Source organism: Lissotriton vulgaris, chromosome 7 (assembly GCF_964263255.1).
Source record: "Lissotriton vulgaris chromosome 7, aLisVul1.2, whole genome shotgun sequence".
In the NCBI taxonomy this organism is placed as follows: Eukaryota; Metazoa; Chordata; class Amphibia; order Caudata; family Salamandridae; genus Lissotriton; species Lissotriton vulgaris.
The window spans coordinates 1,727,154,030-1,727,178,284 of record NC_141695.1 but is presented as its reverse complement, the minus strand read 5'-3'; the positions used below and the strand labels follow the sequence as shown (position 1 = coordinate 1,727,178,284).

Genomic DNA, 24,255 nt, shown 5'->3' with positions numbered 1-24,255 from the left:
GATTGCTACCTCTATGCAATTGTCACTATCTTTTGTGTTATATACTGATCTTATAACTTTCCAAAAGAGGTTAGTGTCCTTATTCCTGGCAGCTTCCCCCAAAGCTTCCCAGGCCTCCCTTTTCATTGTTGCCTTCCGATGGTTAATTTCCATCTTGTACTCTCGTCTGGCCTGGGAAATTAGAACCCTGTCTTTGGGAATGGCGTTTAAAACTTTCTTCAAATTCTTTAGGGCAGCTGTACACCTGGAGTCAAACCACCCACGTGCGTGTTTCCCATTCTTTTTGTAGCTCCTAGTTAGCATATCTTTAATGTAAAGCTGGATATTAGCGAAGGCTGCCATAATCGCCTTTGGATCAATATCTTCTTCTAAACAGACAAATATGTCTGTAAAGCAAGATGATATGAGGTTGTGAAAGAAGGTTGAGGGATTCAATTTCTCCCACTTTAACACATAGCCGTTTATCTTTGTTAAAGTGACCTCAAGTGGATATAGAGGCCCGCTAGATTCCTTTGCTTTCCCCTCTGCGATCCTTACCCCAAAGATAATAGGATAATGATCGCTCATTGGGTCGTCCCCAATCTCCCAGAAAGTTATAAAGTTGGGTTTAGTGGGTGATATTAGTGCAAAGTCGATAGTAGTTTCACAGCCTCTACCATTGTATGTTGGGGCAAAGGGAACTGGGGGGGAACATGCCTGATTAATGAAAGTAAGATCAAAAGAGAATATAATACTGTTGAGGAGAGACCCCAGATTGGTGTGTGAGAAGTGAAAAGGGCCATCCTCCTCATGATCTGCAAGGCCGCACAAACCTAACTCAGAAGATGGACAGATGGCACAATTAAAATCTCCCACCCATAGAACTGTGTGGTCCCCCGTGTTTTGCTCTCTCACTTTATGAATATGGTGTGACATTTTGTTCAAAATCAATTCCATATCATTAGCTGGCATGTTATTATAGAAATTCACCAGTATCACCTTTTGTGTGGTGCCCCATTTGAATGAAAGGATTTGGAAGTATTGATCAGAATGGAAATTATATACCTTTATATCCCCTACATTCGATGTATATATGCACAGGCCCCCTTTATTTCGACCCTGGGGAGAGGGAACAGCGGGTGAATGGAATGTTCGATACCCCATAATGTGACTTTCCTCTACAAGCCAAGTTTCTTGCAGGCAAAGAATGCCATGCTTCTGAACAATCTCCAACCAAGGTTTGTGGGTGATCTTATTACCCAGGCCTGCTACATTCCAGGATAGGAGTGAATGCTTTGAATCGCTATTTTTCTGGTCTGGTTGGCCCACGTTCCCCGTTACGTCTAACGGAACTAGGGAATGTACCATCTCTAGATCTTGTGTGGCCCGCACAGCAATGGGACGCTGGGCAGGGCAGGGTTGTTCTGCCCCCGGAAGGGTTGGATTTTTGTTAATGGGTGGTGCTTTGTCACTGTTACTGGCATTGGCTGGATAATTTTGGGCACTCGACCGGGGTGAGAGATCGACAGTTCCCAGTCAATCCACCTGATCTAGGCATTCAAACCTGTTCATAGTGGGTGCTCCTTCCCACCAGTTATTAGCGGATTGCCATCCCTGCCCGTGCCCCTTCCATCTGTGATTGTGGGCTATAGACCAGACCCCAGGAGGCTCTACTATCTGTTTTGGCGGGTAAAAAAAGGTAAGGGGTTTAGTGACGATGGATTGGTCAGTCGCATATGGATCCCACGTGGTGATGAGTTGGGCTGTGTGAGGGTCTGCAAATGACACCACAATACAGTCTCCCGGTATGGATTTATAAGTGCGACCCACCCATGGGACTCGCCTAACCATTAAGACCCTGCTCCTGGTGGTCTGAGGGAGCTGCCTGTTGACATTTAGCCAGTAGATCACTTTGTTCTTTAAGGACCACTGGGTTTCCACAGTGTCAGGGTCAAGCGGAGGTACCCCAGCCAAAATGGCAACATAGGGCCCGGCATCAGGAGGGAGGTCAATATAGCCCCCGCGAAAGTTTTGTTGATTTTGGTGTTGGTTAAATGTGCGCTGTAAAAGAGGAGTGATAGGCTTGGTCGCCTTGTGGTTAGTTCTAGGAAAATTTTTGGGCTGCACCTGTTTTTTGGGGGGTTTCATCTCTGGTTTTGATGGATTAGATGGGGGGGGGGGCAGGAACATTTGCAGTTGTCCGGGGTTTGGGAATTGGAGTAGGTTTGGGTAATGGGGGGGGGCAAAGGTGAGGGCAGAATTAAAGGAGCAAGGGAGGCCTCGTTAGGGGCTAGAGCCGGTTGGATGCCAGCATTAGGGGCTGAAACAGGTTGGGTGCCATCATTACTAACCTGTGGGGCAACCTCAGTAATATGGGGATATGTTGCTTCCAGCTGTTTTAGGCTAAGCGTGGCCAGGGATACTAAGGTTTTATCCATTTCAAGCAGGTGATTCTCAATACGTGACAGTCTGAGTTCAAAAGGTGACAATAGTTGTTTTAAAGTAACCCAGACTGTTTTGAGAAAGTCTTCATCATCACCCGCCTTGTCCATGTCCCTCCCTAGGTCATTTTGCCCTCCCCCTGTTAAGTTGTCGCCAGGGACAGCAAGATTCTCTGAAACAGGGGCAGTAGTGATGTTAGAATGGATAAGATCGCTATCACCCCCTGTTGACTGGGTGGCTGAAAGTGATGTTTGTTTGAGCTCCCCTGTGTTGGGCAGAGTTCTTCTATGATTGAAAAACTGCTGCCTTGCAATTTTTGCTTTCTTGCGAGCGTAGGCAGATTTTGCATTATTCTTCTTTTTCAGGGCTTGGCGACCTAGGTTTTTACTTTTTACTACAGAAAAGGAAGGGGCAGGAATGTCCGGCAAAGTGGTAGAGTTTTCCTTTTCAGTAGACACATGACCCTCGGTAGGTTTGGAGGTCATGGGTGTGAAGATAAAAGAGGAGTCTAATGGGGGTGAAGAGGAAGAAGGGGGAGAATGATGAATGTCGGCTTGAATTAACAGAGGGGGGGGGGGCGTGAAGCCTGTTGGGGGGGATGCAGCGGACGCAATATTTCCCAGGGAAGATTTTTTAGAGTTAGCAAATGTTTGGGAGAGCCTGCGCGCAGCGTCTAGCTCGATAGAGACCCTCTTCTGCATTTTAGTGATTTCGGCGTCTATTGCCAAGTTAGTTTTTACAAGAAAATCATCCAAGGTACCATTTGGCTTGGTCAGGCCCAGTGCAGTCTTACTACGACTACCCCGCGTACACATGATGTATGACCGTTATAGTTCCTGTAGCGTACTCACTAATCTCAAAGTCCAGGCACGATGACAGTGGCACGAACCAAGGGGGGTGGGCCAGGCCAGTCCTCTTAGGCCTCGAACGGCCTCAAACGGTCCCGCCCTTGTCCCGGGCTTCTCCCGGCGCCCTCCCGCGCGCTCCCGCGCAGCGGGGAGGCTGTATGACTTTTGTAGCTATTGGATTGGAGGCCGAGGGGGTGGAGCCGGCAGGGAGAGCAGCCCAGATGGAGACGGGCGCGCGTGGGCTCCTGGACCTTGGAGTCCCCACGCTGCTAGCTCGCAGCCCTGCCGGTCAAATCCTGGGACAGGGACACCCCTCGCAGTACTGGTCCGGCCGCTGCTGACCGCGAAGCGGGTCCGGCGAGGCGTGGCGGCAGCAGCTGGCTCTGAGGGCTCCCGCTGGTGTTCAGCAATCCTTCGTCCGCTGGTGGCAGGTCAATCAATGAGGCAATCCGGTGAGCAAATGCACGATGGTTCTTTAAAAGGAGTTCAGGTGGGGGTGGGGCCGGCAGGGAGAGCAGCCCAGATGGAGACGGGCGCGCGTGGGCTCCTGGACCTTGGAGTCCCCACGCTGCTAGCTCGCAGCCCTGCCGGTCAAATCCTGGGACTGGGACACCCCTCGCAGTACTGGTCCGGCCGCTGCTGACCGCGAAGCGGGACCCGCGAAGCGGGTCCGGCGAGGCGTGGCGGCAGCAGCTGGCTCTGAGGGCTCCCGCTGGTGTTCAGCAATCCTTCGTCCGCTGGTGGCAGGTCAATCAATGTGGCAATCCGGAGTATATAATTGTAGGACTCCCCTTCCTGTTCCTCTTCTTCACAGGAGGAAGTTAACCTTGAATGCTTTCCTATTCGAATTTTGGAGAATTCCCTACAATAGAGAGGTAACACGTTTTCCAATTCTTTGCAACATTATAAGATTCTTTATTCACATCCATAGTTTTAACTTCTCAATTTCGTTGCATTTTTGAGAAAACATTTTCATCACTTTCATGAACCTATAGTTAGATATATGATCTTAACCTTACTTACTGATAACGAAGTAACCGGTGGGTCCGAAAATCATTTCATGATCTCCCTGGGTTTGATAATCCTCACCTCATTATCCTTAATAGAATTGAAACTTTCCTTCTCATTAGCTAGGAATTTTTCCATTCTGTCTGGACCAGAGGAAAGGATTATGCATATTCAAAGCATACTTACTATCAGAGTGGTGGCATCCAAAATGAGTTTGAAGTAAAGCTTCTTGAAGATCGACTCTGATGTCCAGCCTGCCGCACTCATGATATTCCCAAGTCTGCCACCTACTTGTATGGCTTTAGACGCCGTGGGCCCCAAACATATGCACATCTACACCGGCCTCCGCCATAATCCACCTTTCCAACCAGGCGATAGAAGGTGATAATACCGCCTTGAACTGCTTTTGCATGGCAATTAGAAGTAGTCTCCCACCTGCTGGTCTGATGTCCCCTGTCATTTCACAATATGCTTTAATGCATCTAACCACACATAGTTTAGGGCGTTCTGAAAGTGTAGGATAAGATACCAACCTGGTATTGGTCTTAGTTGTCCTGTTGGTAGAACAAATCTTGTCATATACTTCTATGCGAAGAAGTTTTGCTCCCAGTAGTGCAAGCCTCTGTGCATCAATCTGAAGGAAAAAACAACAATATTATGACTAACCCAAACCCTTCAGAGACCAGATTAAACTCTGGAAAAGGTGTATTGAGTTGATCCCAGATGTTATTGGCTTCCAAGTACTGGAGTGCTATTTTTATAGATTTTTTGTAGCGTGTAAAAATCAGTTATGACTGGATTGTTTTCCACCAGAAATTCAGCCCCCTTTTTGGATATCGATGTCTTATGAGTGATTCTGTTGGATTTGTAGCCAATTTCTTGTAATTTTGCTTTTGATAATTCAGTAGGCAGAGGAATTCATGTCTGTTGTCACCTATGTTTAGAATGATTGTGGCTCTGCCGCTGATCAACTCAATCGTGGAACTATTATCCAAGTTCAGTGATTATTTTCTCCTTTCAGTGGTGGAACAAACCCACGAAGACAACAAAGGGAGCCCAGATGGCATTGATCCCCACAGGAGAGCTTGCCATTCAGTGACACGTTCTTTTGAAGAACATGTAAGGTTGATCGCTACTTTAACAAAGGTCTGCCACTTGTGCGCATTTTGCTTCTCTTGTAGATGCTGAATTCTGTACTCTGGTAAGCCCGAATATGCGCACTGTATGTAGTCCTACTTAAGCAATTACTTGCTACACCCACTGAGGAAAGTAAAGAATCCTCTTCAGAAGTCTCACTTGACAGAGGCCATGTTAGATCATTTTCAAATTTTGTGGTCCTACAGATAATTCTGAGTCCATCAAGAAGCCCAGGTTCTTCAACGCCTGAACCGTCAAAGCAGACAGGGCAAACCTGCTAGTTTTGTGGGCTAGATGTGGATTCGCAAGTATGTAAAAGGTGCACCAGCCACCGTTCTCTCAGTCTTTGTTTCACATCTGTGGCTCAGCCTCTCTATTGCTAAGCACGTGCCCTCAATGTCCAGAACAATGGAAAAGAAAGTGAAGGCAATCCACAGCACCTTTAATGGCAAGTTTGATAAGGGGTAAGAGTCTGTGGTCTTCTGAGCAAAGCAATAACTTTGTATGTCTCCGGAATGATTAAAGAAATTGGCTTCAAATGAAGATATTAACTGCATCAATGAGATCAAATTGGTTCTTGTTTTTAATGATTTAACCTACTGTTTCCCAAATATCAAATAGCCAACTATTTGTTTGTTGCTTTCCATATAAACTTCTTAATGTTTTATTATCTAATTATTCAGTGCTACATTAATGTGCCCTCCTTGTCAGACTATAATTACGTATGTTTGACAACGTTTCTAGTATTGCTCAAGACTATCACTATTTCATAATTGATCTGAAGATACGCATTTTCTCCAATTACTCAAATTAGTGGTCCGAGTTAATATTTAGTGTTTCATGGCAGAAACATGAGCTTAGCATGTCTGATAATTAGTTTTGTCCTTTGTGAATGTCGGTGCTCTTCAGTTCTAGAACTCTCTTTGACCAGCGTCAAGTAATGTATGGTTGTTTGGGTTAGTTAGAGAAAGCAGTATTTGTCCAATGTGTTGTGCAGTGATAGTGCAGTTGTGACTAGCTGGTAATTGTGAGGTCCTGTCATAATTTTCCTATTGCATTAGGTGCATGGATGCCTGCAGGGTGCCCGGTTGTTCATTGCTTGACCGAGGGTGATTGTTTTGGTATGGGGTAATATTAGTCTACTGTGTGGCATTAATGCAGAGTAACACGGCGAGCATCGATGTGGTATGTTGAAACTACTTTTTAAAGAGATGGTCTAATACAAATGTTGATAAGAGCTAATGTGCTGTTCATGTGACATCGTCTGGGCAACTACTTAGGTTTTGTACTTTGTTGTGTACATTATGTTGCCAAGGAGAGTGTTGTATGTATTTTGTTGGTGTAGGGTACATTTATACCTGGACCATCATTTCCTACCGAAGAGGCCTTGCTCAGCCGGTTCTATGGATTTGGTGCAATGCTGGTAGCTGTGGTTTAACAATGTTGCACATGTTCCTAATACTAGCAAAGAATATGGGACCCTGTCCCCCGCCCTGGGAGATAAAAGATAGCTACATTAGGGTTGGACTGGGCCCTTTGGTATTTCTTTGTTGTTCGATGGTTATAATGCGCAATGTTGATTTCCTGTGATTCCTGTCACTATTAAAGCTTTGGTTCTGTACTGGAAGTGGATTATCTTTGGCGCTACGAACTTCAACTGTACTGTTTCACTGTGCCTTGGTTAATGCACCGAGCATAATATAAACATGTTTAGATAAAAATAGAAAGGACTGGGCCCCTTTGCGCCCATGATAACCAAGTGCTACTGCACACACTGCACCGCTGATAGCTAAGCCCTTGGGTGGACCCAGGGTGGTACCAGGATGAGGTGTCTAATGTGTTATGCATGTGTATGGTGAAGTAGTGGTATATGTGGATACCGATGTGCTGTTGAGATCACAGCTGTAAGGCTTTAGTGCTGGACAGTGTTCAACATACCAGTTGAGGTATGTTTTTGTGTTGGGGTAGAGTGAAGTATACATATATCTAGATTTGTACTTGCAGTTGAGGTGCTAATGCTTAGACACAAATAGTGGGCCAGTGTCTCCAATAGGTTCTGTAGGTGTGTTGCAAAGAGTAAACCTATCTAGAGATGGATGTTCTGTTGAGTTGATATTCCAGGCAGTTTGTTCGCACAGATCAGTTGCAAAGATTCCAGCCTCTCTTTCCCCTCTCTTCACCCCCCTCTCCATACATAGAACAGGTAGTGCTGAGAAAAGAGGGTTTTCTGACTTGGCAATTTTCTTCACAACATTTACAGGATTTCTGGGACAGTGCCTGATGCCATCCCATAGCCCATCAATCAATAGTAAGTAGTTTATCAGTTGCCCCTCCATGCTTTCACTTCTTGAAGTATTAAACAGGGGAAAGCAAGACAAGGGCATACTTATTTTAAGGCCATTTGTTTGAGGCATTTGCCAAAACTCACTTTCAGGAACCTTTCTTCTGACATGTATGGAAGGTGTCACCTGCACACCACCGGCCATGCTACCTGCAGCATCAACGACATTGACCGAATGTTCCCCCTTCCCAAACATGGTGGTTATATAATAATTCACTAAATCATGCTGTGAAAGGATTTGTTGCATTGGGGTCACTATTGGCCTTTTTTGATCAGGACATAGTGTCATAAGAACATGCAGTGATGCTTAGTGCCACTTTTTTATCCAGGGACCAATTCTTGAGACACCACTGTATTGCTTTGACCACTATGGCAAAACCTGAGAAGTCAATTCAGTGTCATTGGTAAATTTAATTGAGTAATATTCTTTTGATGCAAAGCTTTTCATTTACAGTGATTTGTGGTGGGCAGAGTTTTCCGCTTTCCAAGGGCATTGTATCCATTAAGATAGCTAATTGGTCACATTACGTTTGAAAAGAGCATGTCTCTTTCCAGAAGAATGGCTCGATATCCTGGGGAGGACCTCCAAGCAGGTTTATCATCAGTGTGTGGTTTTCTCACTGGCTTTCACTCAGTCAACACCCTGTAAGAAATTGGTTTTTAAATGTGTTATTTTTACTCTCCACAGGTGCTGCAGTACCGGAGCCGCTGTCGTGACTTGGAGATCCAGCTGCATAGGACCAGGGTGAGGCTGGGATGGGAAAAGAAAGTGAGCTTTGTACAAGACGATTGTATGCTTTAGTTTTATTTGTTGTTTTTACTTTTTTGAAAGCAAGAAATCTAATTTCAGGCAGTTGTTTATTCCAAACGATTGCCTTCGGTCTAGCATTGGTGGCAATGTTATCTGCTATGGTACAGTGGTCTGTTTTTTTGTTTTGTTTTTTGTTTACCTTCTCTTGACCGAGATTTCGGTTTGTTTGCTGAGTCTCTTCATTCGTCCTTTCTTCAATCTACTTACTTTTTCAGTGTATTTTTTCATACCCATTGAATATAATGCACATCAAACTTTGTCAAGCAAATGTAGATATTTCAATGGATGATATATCTGATCATGACTAATTCAGGTAATTAAGAGTGCTATACGAGTAATGGGAAGAGAGGGGTTCAGAAGTATTATTAGGAACACTCTCTTAACACTCTCTTAACAGACTCAGCAGTGAGTTTGAGCAAGTGGTGCAGTTAAAAGCAGTTTGTTATGTTGGCATGGTGAAGTTTATCATTCCATGTAGGGAATATGTGGATATGAGCATTCCAGGCTTGTCAATTGAATCATGGCTAATCACGCTCGGGCTGTGTGTATAAAGACTTTTTAGGTCTCACCTAGTGCAGCGCGCATGTGCTGCTCTAGGAGAGGGCCTCTTGGAATCACTCCAGACTTCCAAGAGACTTCTCCATGTGGGTCTGCCTCTTCCCACACATCCCATTGGCCTTAGCGTGTGGCTTTCAATAATGAAATCATGCAAATGGCCAAAGACGGGTGCATGTCCCGCCTTTCCTCAAAACTTTCACTCCCATGGCCTAGGGGTCTCGAGAGTGAGCGGCGGCGCGCATTGTGCCAGCTGCATTCCTCCCTGATGGTTATCTTGGGTTTTACGGCTGCAAAGATTGATGGTAAGAGGGCTTTCTGCAAACGCTAATAGAAGTGTTAAAAGTAAAAGCAAACAATGTATACGTCGTGCTGGTGCGTTCTATGGCCGGAATGTCAGTTTCCACGCTGGCAAGCCAAGGCCCTTCCAGAGAGCAGCGTAACCTTACCCACCCGACCTTCAGCACCACAAATCTTGTTTTTCTTTACATCACCGAGTGGAATTGTGAGCCCTTCGTGGCAGACTTGTCTGCGGTAAGTTAAGTATGGGCTGTGCCTCTGCAGGATCTACAGAAATAAAACTTGCTCTGTGGGTTAATCAAGTAAAGGATTAACATCTCTGTTGGAGGAGGTTTCTTTCTCACCCTATTAACCCTAGACTTGACGGCGACCTACTACATCGCCATTGTGTTCCGTTCTCCTGAGCACACCTCGGAAACATCGTTGACACTCATAACAGAAATAGCAAGACGTACTGATTGGTAATGTCATGACATTCCATGCAGCAACAGCAGGGGGAGAATGCTGTAATGGGCTTATGCGCAGAACGGAAGCAGGTTGACACAGGAGAAAACGTTGGTCTGATAGCTGAATTGACAAAATGTGTGATCCTGGTAAATTCACTTTCCACCTTGTGTCTCAGTTCCTAAATATGTAAATAATTTGGGAATACTTCCTGCAATATATAGTGCTACGTATACACAAAACTGCAGATTTACATTGTGTGTTTCAGTCTGCAGCGTGCACTAAATTAACTATATTGTCACGGGGCTTTAAGTGCTCCTGTTTTTTTAATTAGCTTTTATCTTGTTTGTACTGTGGTTTATAGCGCTGGCCCCCGGCCTGGCACCTCAGCTGTTAGAAACTCTTCTGGAAAGTTTTTTTTTTTTTTAATTAATTTTTTTATTGGGGTACAGAACATGAGCACATAATCAAACATTAAGCCTCTCATCATGTAATTGTGGGGTTGCAAGGATGGTGTATATAGCACTATATTGCAGGAATTTTAGCAAAGATAAGTATCACAACTTAAATAGAGAAAAATTCCACTGTCTCAGGCATTGTGCCATTATAAATAGCAATAATACATCATAGTGGTGCCTGTAAAAGAAAAAATAGATAAAGGTACATAGAAAGTCTGGGATGATCAACCTTCTGCAGCCATATATGTGCTGACCGAGCCCCAAATTTGCTGTCCCAATGCCCTTTTCCACCTCCCTTTCAGTGCGTACTGACTATGTTCAATATTATAGGTAAAGAGAAACCGGGTCCGCCATGCTTCAAATGAAGGGGGATCGCTTTGTAGCCAACACGAGGCTATGCATAACCTTAAAACCGCTGTGGCCACAAATATCATATAAACAGTATTGTTGGAGAGCACAGCATGATCACTTCCCGTATGTATACCCAATAGAATCTGCATAAGTGATGACTGAAGAGGAGTACCCAGAATCTCAGAAAGGAACTTGTTTACATACCCAAACCGGTCCCTCAATTTAACACAAGTGCCAAAAATATGCATCACGTCCGCCTGTTGGACATTACACCTGAAACACTTCTGGTCCGGGTCCCCACCCCATTTTGAAATTTTGTCTGGTGTATGGTACAAATAAAATAGAGTTTTATAGTGTTGCGTGACAAGGTTGGCAGACATAAGTACTCGTCCTGCTAGCTCAATTGACTTCTCAAGCAGAATTCCTTGGCAGCCTAACCTATTCTCCCATTTGCTTACTTGTACTTTTAAATCATTAGGCATGGCCTCTAGCATTAAATTATAAAGTACCCCTATCCGAGCTCCTTTCTTATTGGCCTCAATGAGAGGATTGGGTGGCATGCACAAACTAGTTTTCAGTAAGTTATCGCGTAATTGCAAATACTTAGAGAAGTGTATGGTTGGGAGGTGATATTGTTCCCTCAACTGACTAAACGATTTTAACCCATCCCCTGTATGTAAGTCCCCCAAAGTGATTAGACCTCTCATTCGCCAACTCACCACTATACGATCCCAAAAAAATACAAGGGAAAAAAATCGGGGCAGTCAGTGGAGTATATCTGGAGACCTTTTCAATTTTGTACAACTTTTTAATTGCCTTCCATACTTTATAAGCGGCAGCGACCACCTTAAATCTGGTGCGTTTGTAATAATTCCAGTCCATATTGAGGAAAAGGAGATTCCTAGCTTCCGAGCCAAGGAGTAGGCTATATATTGAGGGTTGCAATGCTGGATCCGAGGGTCCTATCCCTGTAAGTAAGATATTCATGTGCTGGAGCATGCAAGCGTAGTAATACAAAAGGAAATCCGGTACCGCCCAACCTCCTACAGCCCTTGGAAGAACCATGTATTTTTTTGCACGACGCTCCTTTTTCCGAGACCACAGGAATTTCATGCAGATCGATTGCAATTGTGTAATGTAAGCCGGGGGGATCTCTAGTGGTACACACCGATAAAAATAAAGAATCTTGGGTAATCATTTTTAAGACATTACATCTGCCGATTATCGTTAAATGAAGACATTCGGACTGGTCCAGTTGCTTACAGATCCCAGTGAGCAACCTCTGCCAGTTAGATTGTACGGTAGCAGAGGCCAAGGCTCTTATCTGTACCCCTAAATATGTAACCTCTGATAGAACCCTACTATCTGTAAAAGACTTAATGTTAACACATAAGATCTGAGTCTTAGCAGTGTTCAGTTTGTACCCGGATACCGAGCCCTATACCGCTGCTAGATATTCGATCTCAGGCATCGCCACGACAGGCTTTGGAGAAAGTACAGCAACGTCATAGTCATACGCGAGCACGCAATATTGTTGCTGCATATCATGACTGGCGGGATCCGGGGACTACTCTCCATCATCTTTAAAAACGGATCGATGTAGAGGGCAAATAGCAATGGGGAACACGGGCAACCTTGCCTTGTCCCCCTTTGTATTGGAACAGATGCCGATTGCAGCCCCATTACATAGATCCGAGCACTTGGCTGTTGGTATAATGTCTGTATGGATTTTATATATTTTATTTATTTATTTATTTATTTATGAATCTTGTAGAGCGCACAGCTACCTCAGTCGGAGGTGTCCCGGCGCTAAAAACTGTCAGAAGAAATAAAAACCCAAACCCTCGAGACTTCATCACATCCCATAGGAAAGCCAACAACACTTGGTCAAAAGCCTTCTCGGCATCCAATAATATGAGGCTCAGAGCTACTTCCAAACCGTTTGCATAGTCTATTAAAGCAATCACCCGGTTAACATGATCAGTTGTACCGAGTTTGGGAATAAACCCGTGCTGGTGCACAGAAACCAACGGAGATATCACTCCAGAGAGCCTTGCCGCCAATATTTTCGAATACATTTTTCCATTAGTATTTAACAATGAAATAGGCCGGTATGAGGCTGGTTGGTCTGCAGGTTTCCCTTTTTTCTAAAAACCACTATACTGGCCTCATCCCACGTTTTAAGATACAATCTGGTCTGCGCCAGCCTAAATGTAGCTAACATGTCATGTTTGAGAGCTTGAAAAAAGCATTTATACATCTCTAACTGAAGCTTGTCGGGGCCCGCTGCCTTGCCTGCTGGGAGTCCTTTGATTGCTGCTTCAAGTTCAGCCATCGATATTGGGGCCTCTAACTTAGCTGCAATTTCACTGTCCAAATCTTGCTCCCAAAATTGTCCTAGCAAAGATGCGGCTTTACTACTATCATAATCTTCTCTGGTATATAATCGGGTATAAAACTGTCTGAAAACTTCCACTATTTCAGTCTCGCTCTCTACCACTTGCCCAGCTATGTCCTTGATGCTATTGATTCTTTGTGCGGCTTCCCTTGTTCTCATTTTCTGGGCCAGGCACCTGCCACTTGCCTCCCCATACTCATAAAGGAGCTGTCGTTTAATAGTATAAGTTTTTGCCACCTCTTGGCTCCATTGGTAGTTTTCCTTTGCATTGCACCGAGCTACCTCCGCTACCAAGCCCTGGGTATCTCTACTTGAACGAATATCCTGCACCAACCGCTCTTCGGCCTCCCCAGGATCGCTGTATAGCTCCTGCAACTGAGCACGTGATTGCTTTTGCGCATATAATCCATAACTGAGAACCTCCCCCCTGAAAGCGGCTTTAAACGTGTCCCACACTATCCCCATCTCAGTACTCCCCCTGTTCTGATTAAAAAACTCTACTACCCAGTCCATCATATACTCCTGGAATTTTATATCTAACAGCAGTTTGCGGTCAAAAGTAAATTCCCGGGGCTTACGAACAGAGCAATTTGATATGATAGAGAGGACAACGGGGCCATGATCAGATGTGGCTCGCGGGTATACCTGGATTTGTGCACCTGAGAGTATACATTGTGGCACGAAGAAGTAATCCAGCCGCACCAGCTTCTGGTGAGGTGCCGAAAAGAAAGTATAACCGGGGTTACCGCCCCTAAGGTAGGACCAGGCATCAACCAATCCATGTGAAGTGAAAGTGCTTGTAATGACCTATGTACTTTTGGTTCCCTTCCGACATGCACATAATCTTCATTGCAACATGAGTCCGATTGAAGATTTACATTCAAATCCCCATATATTATTACTGGGGTAGGCCACATTGCTAACTCAACACGCTTTTTTGCTAATATGGCAACCCCGCGAGCCGTGCAAGTTTGTTTAGTGCATACTAAAACATTGTACCCAAGTTCAGTCATAAAATTCTGTTTCAACCATGCTACATGCGTCTCTTGGAGACAAATGATATCACAGCACAGCCACTGCAGTTCCCTGGCCACCCGCTGCCTTTTGTTAATGGCATGAAGACCCCTAACGTTCAATGTACCTAATCTTAGCATTCTAGCTGCCATTCCGTAATCTCAAAAAAAACAAAATATCGTTCCGCCACCTCCTTGCATACCACACATACAAATACAACAAAATAAATGTGCTCATGAAATCTTTTTATGTTTATCCCCCCCCCCCACCCAGACTGCCCCCAGCAGTCACGTCCTCCCTTCCACCCTCCCCTCCCCTACCACCCACAACAGGGCATAAGGACATAGTCCTCAGTGAGAGTGTGCGAATGCCCCCTCCACAGGAAGCCCACCAGACCTCCACCCAATTAATGCCTTTTCCATGTCCTTCCGCAGAGGCACCAGTAAAAACGAGATATCTCTAGCCAAACCGAGACCACTATATTGACCGACATTCCTTATTAAATGCAGGCTAAACAGAAATCTCAATTGCAATTAAACCTTTAATCCAGCTCAAGATCCCTAAAACAAGTAAAAAAAAATATATATTTTTGACCAACCAATCTGATTATTTCAACTATAAATTAAATCATTGTTCCGCACATAAACAAAGTTTACACAGTTTGAGAAAAGTCTTAAGTTGTGCTGCAGAACTAGGCTGAGGTCTTCAAAAAAAAAAAAAGTACATAAAGATGAGAATAAATTCACCACAAGTCAACTGAGCACCTTATCACACCGAGCTCGCACCATGTGTAACGGACTACAGATTTTTTGAGTAGTAACTTCAGATGGTTACGTCCATGGACTTCAAATACTCTTGTGCCTTAATCTCAGATGTAAAGTATTTGGTCTGCCCCTTATAAAGCACTGTCAATTTCGCCGGATTTAAAAGAAATACCTGTGACCCCTTGGCTTGAAACAGCGAGATCAACTGCCGAAATTGCCATCTTTGCCTCACAGTTGTAGGACAAAAATCCGGACGAACAAAAAACACCTGTCAGGGCGTGCTAGGTCGTATATTGCCTCTCTCAGAGTATTAATATTAAGGTATATCAGTATCGCTCGCGGCTGTGCTTTTGATCCCCCCGCCGCCTAGGAATCTCCCTGGGTTTTTCACTGGGTAAAAGGAAATCGATGTGCCCTAATGACCTTGTTATCCCACTGCCATTCACTTAGCTCAGGGAAGGCTTCTGTGAAAACCTCTATAATAAACTTACGAACATCTTTCCCTTCTTTTAATTCGGGTATACCTAGAACATGTAAATTATTACGCCTTGCGCGATTTTCCAAGTCCGTCAATTTCCATTCTACATCTGATCCTGTTGACTGCAGGGTCTCTATAGCCGCTTGTTGCTTTACCAGCGAGTCCTCGGCATTTGAAATGCGCTCCTCCGTTTCGGTGACTCTCGTGGTCAGTTCATTGAAAGATTTAACCATTCGCCGCATCGTGTTTTGGAGCTTCCGAACTGCCCCCTGAGAGCGATTACTTTCTGCTTTGGTCTCTGCCCGGTGTGCCATGATACTCTTATAAATGATATCCAGAGTGGCCCAGTCCCCTTCCTCCTCCACCACATCCTGATTATAATCTTGTTCTTGCTCCCCACCTTCCCAGGCGGGTTGCACGAGGGGAGACATCGCACATGAGTCTCTCTGCCTCTTGATTCCGTCTGACAGTTTCTTGATAGTCAACCGGACCCTTAATTCGAGTTGGTGAGTGCTCAAAATCATCATCTTCCCCCGTAAGTTCGCCTTCATCTCCCCATTCAACTGGCAAGCTATTACCATCATCCTCGGAGACAACTGAGATGTCTGTCATAGAATAAAACTTGCCCTCTGAGATAGCGGACTCTTAGTCACCCAGGTCATCATTTGCCTTTCGCTGAGCTTTATTCACCTCAGCCACTACATTGACAAGGCAATCAGAGGCAGTTGGTCCATTCATGACTGCAGCAGTGTTGATGTTGCCATTTGCTATTATCGCAGTGTTAGATTTCACATTAGCAGTGATGCCTTTCTTTATGAAGATTGCATGAACTGTGGGGGCTTTAGGACCTTTTTCGTTTCCAATCACACTTGGCTCACCTTGAATAACCACGGAGGGCGTAGTTCCTCCATTTCCTCCCATGCTTTCGTTTCGCCCACCTCGAGTGACTGGTATGCTCTGTGAGGGCGCAGACGGGGTCACAACTCCAGCTTCAGCTATCGTAATCGCAGGGTCAGCAGGATTCGGAGCATTGGCGGCGTTCGCTGCATTGCTGTTAGCTCCCCGTGCTCTCGCACGTCTTCCCTTCGGGCCCATAATGTGTCCGCCTGGCCCAGTACCAGCAACAAAGTATCGGTAGAGAGTTTTTCAGCCGTTACCAGTGCTGCCTGGAGGTTGATCGCACCGCTCCGTATCACTCCAGCTGCTCTCTGCCCCCTCGTGGCTGCTGAAACTGCTGGTTACTGCCGAACTGGAAGGACCGCCCAAACTCCACGCTCTCTGGAGTCTGACTGAGGCAGCGGGGAAGAACCGCGGCTACCGGGGTGTTACGACCCGTACTGAAACCTCTGAGACCTCTGATCTGAAAATCCGTCACACACCAAACGGCACCCAACGTTACCAATGCACCACGGCTGAAACAAATCGGGTAAGCGGCTTCCTGGCTCCATGCACTGGCTTGATTTAAAAGCTACAGTCATGGACAAAGTGGCACCAGTTAAAAACAGGAAATGTAATTTCGATACACATGGTATTTTTAGTTTATAAACACACTGTTTACTTTGTTTGCCTAAGCTCGGGTTTTTAGAATGTAGTGTCTTTTGTCTTTCGGAAACAAACATGCTCCAATGACGGCATTATTATTTGGAACTAACCACTTAAAAGGTCCCAAAGGAGGGACCTTTTGGCTATGCCAATGCTTGTTATTATATGAAGACTGCTGTGTTGGACCCAATCCTTTACTACAGATTTTGGCTACGAGGAGAAGTTGAAGTCCGGGTGGCACAACCCATGAGGTGGTCAACGCTGTAGGAGTATACTAAAGAATCAGCTACTCGGAAAGTTGGTGATACAGTGTGTTTAATAAGCATAGCAAAGAGCTTCGAGGCAATTGAGAACAGTTCAACTGGTCACGGTACTGTTTTGCCGAATTGCACGTTTTTGCCTTTCAGCGTATTTCTGGGACTATTACCATGCTCAAGCTCTGGGGCGTGGTCAGTGATACGTTCACCTTATTATTGATTTTCCAAGGTATTTTTTCATTTCTTCAGCATTTTGAGAAGTCTTTACTTCAACATGGATGCACACAGTCATATAATTGCTCCGCTTTTATTTTATCACAAGTTGCTCTCCACCCATTGACTGGGAGGACTGAATAGGAATGTTTGAAAATTACATTGCAGCTTTGGATGGGCAGAATTTTTATCCAGCTAGGAACAAAGCATTGCTTTTAAGTGCCATAGCTAATGAGGGTCAGTGTATTTTTAATAATTTACCTGTGACTTTACAGCCAAATGATCAACCCCTTGATGATGAATTGAAAGAGGCGTTGAAGAGACATGAGACCATATTTGTCAAAGAGGTTCATTTAATCACAGCACAATATATATTTTTTACCTAGCCATAAAATGAGCAAGAGTCTGTAGATGAATTTGTAGGCAGACTCCGAAAGCTCTCAGTAAAATGTCGCTTTTGGGGTGATGGCTGATGAACCTATACAAGAACTCTTGTGGGTGGCTCATGATAGATCCTGCTCTCAGATGCCATAGATATTGCTAAAGTCCCCGAGGAGTCAGAATACTGTATGAAAAAAATTGTTAAAAGAGAGAGGGTGAGAAGTGCTGTAACCATTGTGGAAGCAAGAAATGTCAAAGAGCGTGCTGAACAGGAAAGTAATGCTGTCACAAAATGCACTAACTGGGTGGTTAAATCGGGTATTCCAAACAGAGTAACCTCCAAGGAATGCACCAGATGTGGTAGTTTGTATTGTGGGTCAACTTCCAAACGTTTCTTTGCGATCAACAAAGATTGCTGATGAAATGGAAATGTGAATGTTTTAACACTCAATAAAACATATATATTGCTGAAAGTGTGGCATCAAAAGCCATTTTGCATGTTTGGGTAAGGAGGACAATAAAGCTAGTGCTGTTAGTGATGATGGAGACAGAGTAGACATTCACATCAGGATATTGAGTGTGGATGAGACAAGTGCTGAGGAAAGGATTACCTTAACTAAACAGTTCTGAAGGTGCGCTTTGTCCTAGAACTGTAAATCTGTCCTGCATCCAGGTATTATTTCCGAAGGAAATCTAGGGGAGGATGTCTAGACCGAAAGCATTGTTTTTGGTCAATGGTCAAATGGTGGAATTGATAGTGGATTCAGGATCAATGTACACCATTAATCCTAAGGATTTATTTGGTAATAAAATGACATTAAGCCCATAATTTTCAAAGATATATGTCTTGGTTGGTATCAAGACGAAACAGAAGATATATTGGGGTACATACTGGCTACAATTGCATTTGAGAAACGTGAAGTGGAAGGCAAAGTCTATGTAGCTGTGGATGGCCAACCTATCAGGCCTCATAAAATCATACAAAATGTTACTAGACCTGCAAGTCGAGTAACTTGAATCGCCTTTTTCTTCATTCTCACATATGAGTGCACCCTTAACTATGTGAGGTCAGCATTTCTGCAGTACAAAACAAAACTCATTTGTTTGATTAAGTAGACTAAACGTTTACTTCATGTGTAATAAGAATCTAGACCACAAATTGGGTACATGTGATCCCTGACATGCCTCTCAGTTTACTGATAGCATTACCAGAAGGGCAGGAGTGTTTCTTAGTTCATGTTTAAACACTCACTTTTGATAAATATATTACTAAAGCACGATGTTGTAGTGCATTGTAATTTACAGACAGTAAATTCTAAGAAATGGCAGAAAACCTTCCCACTACCTTGCAGCTTTACTAATAAAACTATAAAGTGTATTAGCAATCTGTGAAAATTGGGTTTCAGAAAACATATTTATCATTTGCACATCACCAAGTAAAGTGTTCTGATTTGTTTAGAATCCTATTAAAATATATTTTTTGTCACACATAAGATCAAAAAATGGGCTTTTTCAGCGACTAACATATATTTTGAAATGTTTGTACGGTTTATTTATTAGCTTTTTAAACGTGTGTTAAGAAAAACTGATACTCCACAGCCTTTTATTTGACATTGCGTACAGCAAGTCAGACGGTTCTCTTTAAAAAATCCTGGAACTTTTCAGTCGAGAATGAAAAGTAATTGTAAACTAACTTCCGACCTCCGTCGCTGAACACTGAATAAATGTGACAAGATAAAAAAAAAGATTTAAAGGCATCTTATTGCACCTGTTCTTTATCAACTCACCATAACTAGTGAGTAGGTCCTAAATATAGCTTGACCTGATAAAATCTGACTTGCGATAGTGACTGGGCGAATAGATTTTTCAAGGCCTGCCTGTATTAGGTTGGATGTATCAATTTAATTTGAATATTATGATACATTTCTGAGCACCCAATCGGGTAATGGTTGTGGAAGTTTTGAGTGTGAATGATATTTTAAGGGGTGCAAAAATGTGTTTAATGAGAAACTTGGATGCCTTTAAAGGAATGTACATAAAATTGTACTTCAACACAATGCTGTTACGTATAAAGCGCAATTTTTTTTTAAATTACATGCTGGAGGGTGATATCATTGAGCCTGTAGAAGCGTCTGTATGGATGTCACCTTTTGTTATCACACATAATGCAAATGGCCAGTTAAGGGTTTATGTGGACCATAGGTCTTTAATCCAAAATATTGTAGTCAATACATTTCCTCTGCCAAATATTAATGAATTGGTGTTATCTTTGAAAGGTGGGAGATATTGTGGGAAAATAGTTTTGAAAAGTGCATATCATCAAATCCGTTTACATGAAGAGTTCAAGTCACTAACTGCATTTATCACAATAGAAAGAAGTTTTTGTTTCTCATATACCTTTCGTCTTGGCCTCAGCTGCTTGTGTATTCCAGAGAATGATGGCTGAGCTCTTTCAGGGTATGGAGAATATTTTCTTTTCAAGGGAGACATTTTAGTGTTTGGTGAAACACTTAAATTACACAATTTGGTGCTGAGACGAGTTTTGCATAAGTGGGGTGTGTTGGTGTAATCTTGAGTCAAGAGAAATGTGCATTTTTGGTGGCACAGAGTGTGTTTGGGGTATACCAATCCAGCGGAGGGTATAAAAGCTAAACATAGCCTTTTGGATGCCATTAAACTTGCTCAGTTCGTGGAAGATTTTCTGATAAAACAGAGATATTAGGGAAATTGTTAAGAAATGGAGCAAGTTTTTGTGGAAAGAGGAACAACAAAAGTGTTTTCGAAATGATGAAATTTGTGATCCAGGCATTTTGGTGCTATTCGATACTAAACCAAAGTCCATTCTCACAGTAGATGCCAGTGCTACGGCTATTGGGGCAGTGCAGTCGCAGATTCATTAAACAAAGGACAGAAGAGTAGCAGTTGCATCTTGTTCCCTCTCTCTGTCTGAAAGGAATTATTCTCTCATTGAACGGGAAGCTTTAGCATGGCGAGCAGAATATTTTCAGTCATACTCTTCATTCATTTTGTGAATGGGCCGTAAAACTATAATGAGAATCTTTTTGCCTGGTGGCGATGGCAAAGGGTAAGCAAGGGTAGCCAGGTTGGCTGCCAGGCTACAAGAGTATCTCTATACTCCAGAGTTTATTCAGGGTTGTAGAAATTCTAAAGCTGATTGCTTATCATGTTTGCCTTTAGATTGAGAGTCACTGGATGGACCTGAGGGGAGCACCTGTGAGAATGAAGGGGGTGTTGCACCTATGCAAGATGTGGTCAATTGTGTCATAGGTGCTTTTGCATGTCAAGAGTGAGAACTGGAAATGGATTCTAACCTTCCCTTGAAAGAAGTCATGAAAATTATCCAAGCTGGTTCTCCGAGGGAAAATATAACTTCCTTGTCAGTGAGACCTTTTGTCAAGCTTTTAGATGTATTTTCTGATTGTGGACAGAATGTGGTTTTACGGGATGAACGTTTTGTACCTCCTGTTGGGCTGAGATTCAAATTGTTTACTATATCCCATGGGGCCACTTGGAACAATTCTGAATGAAAAAAAAGATTTGAGAGGGAAATTTGGTGGACTGGTCTGGAAAACCAAGTTAGCGTGTGGGTTGAACAGTGTAGTGTCTGTAAAGAGAGTGAGAAGAGGTTGAAAGTTGGTAACAGATAGGTGGCAGGTCATATTGAGGATCCATGGTTGTTGTGGCAGCATGAGACATGAGATGAAATTTGCTTTGGTAATGGTGGGTGCAGGGCCGGACTGGGAACCAGAACCGGCCCTGGCAAAGTGCTCGGCCGGCCCCCCGACCCCCTCCGGAGGAGAGGGGAGGGGGGAGAGGTGCGACCGCGCTCTGTGACAGGGCCGGTTTTCGGCCGTTTTTGTTACAGGGCCGTTTTTTCAGCATAACGGCCCTGTAACAAAAACGGCCCCAGGGGCCCAAAACCGGCCCCCAACCATGCGGCCTACTGGGGAATTGCCCGGTGCCCTCCACAGCCAGTCCGGGCCTGGGTGGGTGTAAATTCTAGACAGTTGGTTGTGAAGTTTTGAATGAGCTAACGACCAGGAGAACCATATGTGCTTTGGAAGCTGTGTTTGCTTAGAAGAGAATGCCTTCTGTTCTTGTCACTGATAATAGCACCCAACTCACTTCAAGTGAGATGTCAAGATTTTTGAAGTGTTTTGGAGTTGGGCATAATCGTACCTCACTGTACAGGCCCCAAGGACAGGATGTAGTTGAGCAAGCTTATAGATTAGTTGAATGGACTTTTCAGATGGCATGAGCCAATCCATGTATGTGAAGTTATGAAAATGGTGTCTAATATGGTGTGGGCATATCGCACCACTGTGAATAGAGTCACACAGAACTGTCTATTCCAAGAAATGCATGAACGTGCGACAGGGACTAAATTAGTTCTTGCTTGGTTGAAGGATTGGGTTTGTTCTGATGGAAGGCATTCTGATTCTGTGGAGGGAAGGATGACTAGTAGGTTCACCGTAGAAGACTGGGTAAAATTCAAGTCAGGGCATATACGTAGTGGATCGTCAATATTTTATGGCCCCTTTAGGATCAAAGATATTGGTAAGTTCTCTGTTCTTGAAATTGGTGAAAGGTGGAATTTCAGGAAGGTGGCTCTGTACTAGAGAGGCGGTTATGTGAAAGAGAGAGTGAGGGGTGCTCTAGAGTGATGTTGATGGGAGCTGAGGAATTGTATGATGTGAATCGTGCTTCTTCTAAGTGTGTAAGGAGTGACGTGAGAAGTGAAGTTGTGGAAAATGACAAGTATTGTGAAAGAACGGAGACTATCATCTTATTGTCCTGATTACGTGAGATGAATACTTTGTTTTGTTCTATTGGGAAACATGGTACCTCTAGTTTAAGAGGAGTGTAAGTTGAGAGATTACCATCTTCTCTCTATCAAACTTTTAGCATTTGATTATTGTATTTTGTTATTTGTGTTTTCCTTTTGTTTAAACTACATATTAGGAATGTAGAAATATATGAAGGGAAGGGGATGTGATTTTGTCTTGGTGAAGTTTATTGTTCCAGTTTGTGTTAGGAATCCTTGGGGTACGGTTTCAACTCATTAATGACTGAGTGAAACCTAGTGTTTTTTTCATTTTAACTTAAAAAGGGGCTAGCAAAAAATAATTTTACATATTTGATGCTGCTAAGTGTGGCATTATTTAAGTCTTTCTGTTGCCCTTTGAGTTGAAGTGTTAAGCAACAGGCAAGTAAAACAAGGCATGTTTTTAATTGTGGCTTTTTGAGTCTATAGGATGATGGCCCATGGCAAGCATATCCTTGCAGATGGGTTAGCTGTTCCCCACAATGAAGTTTCTTTTTTCTTGGGTAGTTGGTGGTTGTTATTGAGTTAGGTGTCCTTCTGAATAGCCTACATATCCCAGTTCCCGTGGAATATTTAGAAACTCATTAAAGGAGTAGGAAACCAATGTATAGGACAGCACATGGCAACCTAAACGCCTTGCAAACTAATGGCAAAAGAATCAATTCAAATTCTGGACATCATGCACATGTCCATGTGATCTAGTTTAATGTCTGTGGTATAGTTTTATACTATTGTGGGCTGACTGAGCCAGTGCTGTTTCACCTGCAAGGGCACAGACGCCAAGATCTACTTGTAATAATGGACACGTTTTTGGGAGAATGTACTAAAAGGTTGACTATGCACACGGGTAGGTCAATCGGCCATGCAAGCGAAACTGCACAAGCGGCACAAAAGACTGCTATAGCCAAAGAAGTGTGCAGTTGGGCCTATACCAAGTGACAAGCAAAGAACAGCCACAGCCATAAAAGTACTTCATAAATGTTCTGTAGGATATACTCCGATTTGGATATTGTTGTACCTATAGAAGTACTCAGCCATTTTAAGCTTGTGCTTTCCTCTACTGCTCTTTTTCAAACATCTGCATAAATACCACTCCCCCTACTGGCTCTCCTCCTCCTCCCCCCGTCTCTTGTTCATGGTTCATGCAACCCGTTTTCACATTTTCCCCATACCCCCTTTAGACGATGAGGAAGGCATGTTTTTGATCTGGTTCAGGTATTGCATAGAATGTTGATGAGGACTGCGCTATTCATGTAACATAACTGGTTGCCTGTCGTGTAGTGTTCACTAACTGGAATCTCTCACGAAGTGTTCACTAACTGGAACCATCTTGTTTGGCCCTAGGTAAGCAGCAGCCTAACATACCCTTGTTTCTCCATGTGTTCTCCAAATCAACAAGCACTGTTTGATATCTAATGTTTACCTTTTGACTTTTCGATTTCTCTCTTTACCATGGTGTTTGGAAGTGTGCATCAGTGTGCAACCATGTTTGTCACAACTGTCCTGATTGAGAAAATCAATCCATACAAAAGAGTTGGGTTAGGAACTCTGCGAATCACCTTTTCATTTCCTCCAATAGCACTCAAGGGAACAGGATGTGGACCTACGCAAGGAGGATGAAGGGCGACACAACATGGAGAAGTTGCTCATTCAACTGGAGGAGGAACAACAAAGGTGAGAGTAGGCCC

The 24,255-nt window shown here is 43.7% G+C and overlaps 1 protein-coding gene across 1 annotated transcript in view; it reads left to right on the top strand.

Moving 5' to 3' along the window:
- The window catches only part of LOC147706462 (uncharacterized), a 265,480-nt gene that overhangs the window by 36,025 nt on the left and 205,200 nt on the right, over positions 1–24,255 (top strand). The window contains exons 4-5 of the mRNA XM_086932975.1: positions 8,444–8,500; positions 24,147–24,241. Coding sequence (XP_086789101.1) covers positions 8,444–8,500; positions 24,147–24,241 — 152 coding nt within the window. The remainder of the gene's footprint in view (positions 1–8,443; positions 8,501–24,146; positions 24,242–24,255) is intronic.